Raw genomic sequence first — 8,675 nt, forward strand, 5'->3', positions numbered from 1 at the left:
GATTTCGCAAGGAGTCAGAGGCCAATGCCATATTAATCGAGTCGGAACTTTCGCGAGCGAAATATTCACCACCGTCTGTACGTGCCAATGTCGGTTGACGCACACAAGCCACCGCCACCGCCTCCGCGAAAGGCATATCACATCGTCGTGGCGTCGAACAGCCACTCCATCCCCATTCCATTCCTAATTCTCAGTACGGCACATTGCAGCGCAACGGGAAGTGCGGCTCGCATGGACATTGTGCGCACCTGGGGGATGGTGGAGGAAACGATGGTAACGGCACTGGAGTGAAAAAAAACTAACTTTCTGCCATTGCGACTCTGCCGGCCGCACTGCTTTAAAAAGCTACACCCTCCGCCTACCCCACCTCCTGGCTCTGCATGTGATATGACATGTCGTGGAAACTACTTTTGCTTGCCGTCCCTCTGTCTGTACTGACGGTATTGCGACGACGAGCAAAGACGGAAAGGGAGAGCGGGAGCGGGGAGAAAATATGTCACAGCGCCCAGCAGCGTTGTTTACTTGTTTGTAGCGACGTCAGTCAGTCAGTTTACCGACTCCCCTCCAACCCCTCCAGCGCCCCCTCCTCCTCCTCCCACCCCTTCCTTTTGCACATGGTCTCGAGTGCTCGTCGGGGAAAAGCTTGTTGCGTCCCACTTGAGCGTCGAGCAAAGTCCGGTGCTTGCTCTCCGGCGCCATCCCGACAGCGCCTTTCAAAAGATAGACAGCGAACAGATGAATAGATTGATGGCATTCAGGCGAACGATGGGACATCAGAAAAAAAGACCCCACTCCCCTCCACACACACACACACACACACACACACACACTCAGACCAACACACCACAGTAATCCGCGCCCGTTGCGTGTTCTCAAAGTACTAAAGGTGCGGAATATTTTCCGTTACGGCATAATAAAAAAAATCAGCATGATGAGATGAGAGAGACTTTGAGCGTACTCACCATTGTGCAAGACGGCGAGGCCCAGCACTGCCAGCACCAGCACCCTCCTCATGGCGTCCATGGCGTTACCCGGCGCCGCGCCACGCCATGAGGCCGCCTGCAACGGAAAGACACACCGTGAGACTCAAAGGAGAGGCGACGCGCACCTTGAAACTCTTTGCAAGCAGACACACGCAGAGTTGAATACCGACAGGGCGCCCTCTAAAAATATATGGAAATTTCAAACCAGGTGAGGTAAAATTTACACTCTATTCTGGCACGGATAAAAATTACCTCCTGTCACTGAACGTGCAAAATATTTTTTCTCTTTCGAACGAAAATTACTTTTTACTGTCGAGTGGGAATCATTTTATCGATCCATGAGCTGAAATTAAACGTGAATGACAACTTAAAGCTGGAAATAAATGATAGCGATTTTTTTTTTAGTTTGAGTGCAGAAAAAGGTAAGGGGGAGAGGGGTAAGGTAATGTAAGGAGTTCACGCTTTTTGGGCAAGGGGCTTTAATCTAAAACCTGTGGTGATCAGGGTAGCCCATAGTCCCCATACTTTTGGTCAAGCATAACAATACTGGTTGTACCCTGTAGGCAGTAAAAGGCAAATTCCACGTAAACAGAGGGGTAATTTTCTAATGGCATCGCTATTGGAAGGGATCTGCGTTCACTGGTAAAACAAGTGTTTAATTTTGCACGTCAATTGACGTCTAAGTTCAAGTGTGCATTTTCTCGACACTTTGTGGTGTCTAACTATGTTATACGTCAATTGGTGTTTAAACTTTCGACACTTCCGAAACGTATAGCAGCTGCACACCATATGGTTCCCTATCGACAGCATAGAACTGTGTGTGTCCAAGTGTGCAGAATTTAAACGTTTACCAAACGTCTAAAATTTGCACACCACGCAAGTGTGCAACTTGAGTTAAACACCATGTAATGTGCAAAATCACAACTTGCACACGTTGGTGTGCAAATATTGCACACTTGTTTTACCAGTGTTGACATAGGAATGAAAGACTCGCCGGGGAACCCGTCCACTGAGGAGAGGGCTAGCGCCTGTGAGTTCCAGGGTAGGCCACCCGTCAGCGCGCGCGTGTTGCGGGACAGCCTACGTTGCGCTCTGCAGGCGCTGGCACACACTCTAAATGGGGAGGGACAATTTTTGTACCTTAGTTAGATGTGTCTTTGAGCACATCTTCATCAGATACAAATTTGTCTGTACAGAGGTACAAAGTGTACCTAGGCTAGGTACAAATGCTATATTTTGTATGTGATTTGGATGCAAATTTGCATTTGGTTTAGATGTGCTCAAAGACACATCCAGCCTGCGTACAAAAATTGTCCCTCGCCATTTAGTGTGCAGCCCCGTTTCGCGCACACTGCCACAAAAGGCAATAAATAATAGAGCTGAAAATAAGAATCAATGATAAAAAAACACTTCACAACCATATTGGCTGTTAAAATATTTTGCCATGAGCACGGTAAGAAAAAGGTTTGTTAAACAACAACAAGAAACAGTTTTGAGGAGAGGAAAAATGGAGAACTTTGAAGAACTCTCGAGGGAAAACTCCTCAGATTTTCAGGATACATCTCACAAATTTAAACATTCGTCATCAAAATTAAACAAAGACATAGTACGGGCCGCTAGTGTAGCAGCATATAACCATTTTCAAATTCAAAGTAGCCTGCACGTGATGGCAATATTCATCAGCATGACTATTAGGGGCTTATCATTCCAGCCACTTTTTCGGCAGCGGTACTGCTGCCAGTGCTGCGCTCCAATTGTCGGCACCATTCTTACTGGCGATACGCATAACTCACGAGTTATTAATTGCAATGGCGACCTTGGCGCAACGAGAAACGGATTGCAGCGCCGCCGCCACGACACACCTCGTTAGGGACAAGGCGGGGCTGCGCGCGCTGGAGGAGTGCGGCCGGGCGGGGAGAGTCACTGAGAGCGCGGGGACAGAGACAGTCAGGAGCGGCGGACACGGGCGAGCCGTGGCTCGGAGAGCTGCTTCAGGAGAGAGAGAGAGAGAGAGAGAGAGAGAGAGAGAGAGAGAGAGAAGGGGTAGTCAGCGAGAAAGGCAGAGTTACGCATGGAGCAGGAAGAGAACGTGAAGGGTGGACTGAGGGACGACACGGTCGCCTTGCGATAGAAGTAACTTTAGTGTGAGGAAAAGAACCAGCATGTGCGCCTCTTCTTGTTTGAAAGAGTGAAAGAGATGAGAGGGAGAGGGAGACACTCACCGGTGGCTGCTGTGCTATACGCGCGAGGCCGCCACCGGGCCGCACCCGACCGAACCAACGATAATTGAACCGATAAGCTGATTCACCCAAAATTGAACTGCCAAACAGTGTCGCCGTTACGGAGGGGACGCGGGACGTAAATCGCGCGCGGATTAAAGTAACGCTGCCGGTTTATCGCGGCGAGTGCCATACAGCGCAGCGGCAAATTAGTGCGGCACAAAACGCTGCCCGCTTGCCGTATATTGAGAGATGCGTTGGTGTCTGTTGTTATAATAATCAAGTTAGTATTTTAGCTGCTAATAAGAAAATAATGTTTAATTTAATGAGAGAAATGAGAGGAATGAGGAATTAAAAATTCGTGGTAAGTTTCTCGAATCAAAAACGACTTTCACATAATTTTCTGTAAAACCTTATCTAGAGACATGTCGACATGTCTCTCATGTTGAGGCAGTGGGTGAGGATGAGCACACTCGGCGGAGCTCGGCGGCGGGTGGCGTGCTTGACGTGGCCGACCGCTAAAACACGGCACAAAAATGGGGGGTCGGCGCCACAAAAAGTTTTCGTCGTCGTGGGCATTGTGCATTGCAGAGCCAAGCCACGACGCAACAATGCGGCTCTTCGCGAGGAGGCTGGCCTTTTGCCGTGTTTCCACCAGCACTCGTTTTATATTGTTTCGGCAGCAAAAAAGGCATCGGCGTGTGGGACAGCGGTAAGCCTCCGCCGCCACCGCAACGGGCTGGGCGAAAAAAAAATGTAATAGGAGGAGAGCAACGGTCATGCTAACGCTGCTAACGCGACCCGCACAATGGGAGGCTCGGCCCTGAATCAGCGAATGATGGCCATTGCGCCCCGCGTGACACTACGCGAGGGCCGTATAAACTGCCCGACTGAACAAAAACGCAAATTAGTCATGTAGCAAGTGAAGTTAAGCGAGTGGAATGCATATCATGAAGTGTAACGATAAGTGGAGCAGAGTGGGTTTTTGATCATCGAGACGCAATGACAATGAAAAAAAAAACACGGGGACAAAAATAAAAATAACAAAAACCGCACTTGAAAAACCAAGCGCGCGTGAATGTTGCTCAGTTGTGGGTGTTTTCGGTGTTTCCAGTGCGCCCCAACGACGCGATACGTTGGCGTCAGACACACCCCGGGGCTACAATAACGACACCTCCTTGACGTGCATCACGACGCGCCGCGGCACGCCGCCGCGCCCGAGAGAAGCCCGAGGCTGGCTGGCTGCGCACCCCGCCGGCAACAAAGACGCCCTGCAGCGCTTGATTGGATGGCGCGCTACGCCACGCTACGCCACGCCGCGTCCCTCGAGGGAGCGCGAGCAACTGTGTTGCGAAACGCACCCATGATGCGGCGGCCGGCTCAGGACTGGGTCAGCGCGGCGGCCGAGCCGATAAATCGACAGTCCAAACAGCCATCGGCCAAAGCGCGGCAGCGCGGCAGCGGGACACCCAACCAGCGAAACACAAAACCGACCGACAGACAGGGGGCGTGTAGCGCGCGGCAAGGCAGGAAACAACGCTCACCGACAACTCGCCGGGCCACCGCGCCGCCGGGGGCGGGGCTTCCGCACCGGATAGTGTAGCTAGACCCCACTTCCGGCACGATGCGAGTGCGCGGGAGAAAAAAAAGTGTAGATACCTGATGAAAAACTGGGTACGACTGTATCATTGATTTGGAATTTAAACGTTACCGAAGGTGCAGCATTACGACAATCAATAAACCCGCAGAAACATTCAAGTGGTCGCTCAGCTACGCCGTATAAACATCACTACTGCAAGACGGCAGTTCGACGGCCGTGTCCTCGTCGGACTCTGGTGACCCGCCCCGCCCCTCCCGTCCGTCCCCCGGGTACGCTAACTCTCTGCAATTAGTCATGATGAGAATTAAGACGCGTGTTTAATGACATGAGACGAGGAAATGGGCCGTGCGAGAGAGAGAGAGAGAGGGGGGGAGGAGGGAGGGGAGATGGGAGAGGGAGGGCGCCAGAGTAGTGCGCGCGGTTTTCGAAGCCGAGTGAGACAACGCAACCTGTCCGCCCCGAGCGCCCGTCCAACTCTTCTTCGAGCAATTACCGTGAAATCAAAGCTGCCCCCGGATGGATAGCCGGTCGGGGCGGCATCGGTAGCCGCGCGGACGCCTCCGGAAGGGGCAGGAGAGAGGGAGAGGAAAAGGGAACGGGAGGGGAGAGGGGGAGAGGGAGAGGGGGAGAGAGAGAGAGTGAGAGAGAGACGCCCAGCCTGCGTCATTATTTGAACGTGGATCCCAATCGGGGGGAGGGGGTGTGAGAGTGAGAGGCATAGGGATGGGGAGTAGGAGAAAGGGAAGGGGGAGGGGGAGGATCCGACCTGAGTGAAGAATTATTGCATGCGGATTGGGGGTCCGGCCCGCTGGCCCGCCGCCGCCACCGCCTGCTGGATCAGGGAACCAACTTTTGACCCAGCCAGCCTCTGACAAATCGGCCGCGCCACAGATAGGCTGGCTGGGCCGAGGCAAGCCGCCCCCTGGCTAATAAAGCTTTGCTATCTCAGACAAACACTGCTCCATGCCCCCCCCCCCCTCCTGCCTCCCATCGTATTATTATTTCCCAACAAAGTCGTGTGCGAGCGCAACTTAGTAGCTTAAGTATTTTCCGGCCGCACGGGGACGGCGGCGAGGGCGGCCTTGGCACACTGGCACCGATTTCAATAACCAGTAGCCAGCACATTTTCGGCGCTCTTAAATTCTTCCCGCCCTTCAAGGCAGGAAGGGGGCCGCCACCATTGCCGGGGAGGTCGGCGGGGAGCCCAGGTGAGGCATATAGCTGGCACCGGTCCTGAAAAGCCAGAGGCCGGCGTAGAGTGGCGAGAAGCGGGGAAAGGGAAGAAGGGTAAAGGGTGGTGGTGGCAGAGGGGGGAGAAAGTGTTGGCGAGTCGTGGCCACTTACAGCTGAGTTGTGCGCCCCGACCATCTCGCTCTATCATTCTTTATTCCCACCTCACGGTGTCCTGTTCGTCCCTCTCCCTCCATCTCTCTTACAGCACACCTGCCTCTGTCGCACTCCACTAACCCTACCCTTTCTCCTCGTTTTTTATTACGGCATTTTTCAACACAGCTGTTGAAATGCAAGTTGACGGCAGGTGCGTCAGGACAGGTGCCGGGCCCCGCGCGCACTGAATGCATTTTTCCTGCTGCACTGTCGTTACCCGCATCCCTCTTACACGCGGAATAAACATCATAATTCGCGCTTTCGCATTTCTTGCTTTCGTAAAGCAAAGACTATCGCATAAATTATCTGCAAAAGAAGGGGCGTCTCTGGTTCATCTTAGTAAAGAGGAATCTTCTCTGGGTCTGTGGACCAAACCCAGAGGCTCCGGGGGTCATCTGCAGTGCGGGGGGCGGGATGTCATAGAGCTGGGCCGGGCCGGCAGGTGGAGCAGGCAGGGCCGCAGCCGCGCGCAGGTGTGGCGGGGGCAGGCGGCCGGGGCGCTGTAGGTCGAGGCGTCAACACTAAAGCCCCCCTGTCCCCTGCTCGTCCGGCACGGCCCGGCCCGACCCGCTCGCTAAAGCCGGAGCAGGCCGGGGCACGTTCAGAAACACACACACAAAAACCATCTCCAACTTTTATATCAACGAAATCCTTTGTCCTAGTCGCGAGCCAGTTCAGCACACGCCTGCTGCACAAGGCTTTTGTAATCATGGGCAAAAATATTTGTAACTCGTCGAGACGAAATTTCGAAACACAGCACTGTGAAGAATAGTTATACATTTTACTGGGGTAATTTTCCATGAACAGGTCGTAAATTTACAAGACAAAATACAAAGTACAATATGTATCGACTTGGGATTCATCGAGAACAAGAATGGGGTATCACAAATTTACAACATTTTTTGAAAACATTAATTGCAAAATAAAAATTAAATGTACAAGTCTATTTTTGATACTGAGTGTATCACAAAACTTTAAAATGAGAGGCTACTGTTAATACTTCATATCAACGTTCCAGAATTTTGTACAGATCTTTTTGTTTAGAGTGGCAGCACTACTGTGAACACCACACGACGAACGAAGTGATACTATCCAGCGCATTGCATAATGTGGAGGCTGCAAGTCGACAAACAACACTCAACGAGGCGTCTGCCATGATTGGCGATACGGCATGGCCGGGCACGGCATCAACGAGTTGCGCGCGAGATCCGAACATAAAGAGAGACAGGAGGGGGCGGCGGGGAGTGCCAGAGGGAAGCTATAGGCGCACCGCGGGGAGCGAGAGAGGTTCATGATGCTGCTCGTTCGATTCTAAAACTGCGAGGCAGCTGGGTGGAAGGTGGCGGCGCGGGCATCCAGCACGCAGAGCGGCGCAGCGAGCAGAGCGAGGCAGCTGCCGCTTGTTCCGTTCGCTTCGATTCGCTTCGTGTGGCAGGTGGGGAAGTGGTGGAGAGGGTTGATGGTGAGGGAGGTGGGCGAGGGGAGGAGGGGGAGGGGTGTGGAGGAGGGTGAGCTGAGGGCCACGCACCACCATTAAGCCCCGCGTGCCGTGGGCGGAGCAGTAAGTGTCCTTGTCCGCCGCATTGACTCAAAGGGGAGAGGAGAGTTATGAGGAGAGGGGGGCGGGGGGAAGAGGGGCACGATGATGAGTCCTGCGGAGGTGTCCCACCCCCCGCCACTCTCGTGACCCCCCTGGCCCCGGCCGACTGGAGTGCAGTTGTCCATCACTCGAGTCAGACCTGCAGCTGGCGCTCCGGGCACAGGGCCGCTGCTGCTGCTTCGCTCGCAGGTGTGGTGAACCGACCCCGCCCCGCTCCACCCAGACCCACCTCAGCTTCACTCCAGGACAGTGGGCCCTTACGATCGGCCCACTTGGCGTACGTCCACGTGAGACAGGTCAAATTCACTGTTAAAAACGTGTCAGAACATCGTTGTACTATGAAGTAAAACTCAAAACTACACTGCAAATCTAAGAGTAGAACTGTTAACTGTTCTTCAATTGTGAATAGCAAACACTTTTTTCTGCAGTTGTATACGTAGCAAATTAGGCCACTTACAAAAACTGCAAAACAACAGTATTTGCAACTTACCTCTGCAGAGCAGTTGAGCGCTTAAATTTGCAAATTACTTCCAAAGTCTTTTAATCTGCAATTGATGATAAATGTGGGCAATGGCCTTTTTTCTTTCAAGTTAAAAGTTTTTAAAACTATTTTTATTGCAGATTTATTGAAGAGTGCCGGTGTGACGACGGTCATTGCGTCCAAGATGTAAATCTCCCGCCAGTCTATACCTATAGTCACCATCCGTCGGAGCCCTCCGCCTCCGCATCCGTCTCGGAGGAGATCGTTGGACAAGAAAAATGCCGCCGTTTTCGATCAACACGAATACCTTGATGATGAAGTAGATAGATTTGTCGGGCCGCGCCAATCCATCAATCAAAAGGAACAACCCCAATACACACCGCGCCGCCCCCGCGTCGACCCCCCC

General features: G+C 52.7%; 1 protein-coding gene across 1 annotated transcript in view; it reads right to left on the minus strand.

The window, feature by feature from the left end:
- Nucleotides 1–8,675, minus strand: part of LOC113204397 (hemicentin-2-like) — a 159,124-nt gene that overhangs the window by 129,457 nt on the left and 20,992 nt on the right. Inside the window, exon 2 of the mRNA XM_052269375.1 lies at nt 963–1,059. Coding sequence (XP_052125335.1) covers nt 963–1,023 — 61 coding nt within the window. The 5' untranslated portion in view covers nt 1,024–1,059. The remainder of the gene's footprint in view (nt 1–962; nt 1,060–8,675) is intronic.

Source organism: Frankliniella occidentalis, unplaced genomic scaffold, assembly GCF_000697945.3.
Source record: "Frankliniella occidentalis isolate FOCC.00 unplaced genomic scaffold, Focc_3.1 Scaffold90, whole genome shotgun sequence".
Classification (NCBI taxonomy): Eukaryota; Metazoa; Arthropoda; class Insecta; order Thysanoptera; family Thripidae; genus Frankliniella; species Frankliniella occidentalis.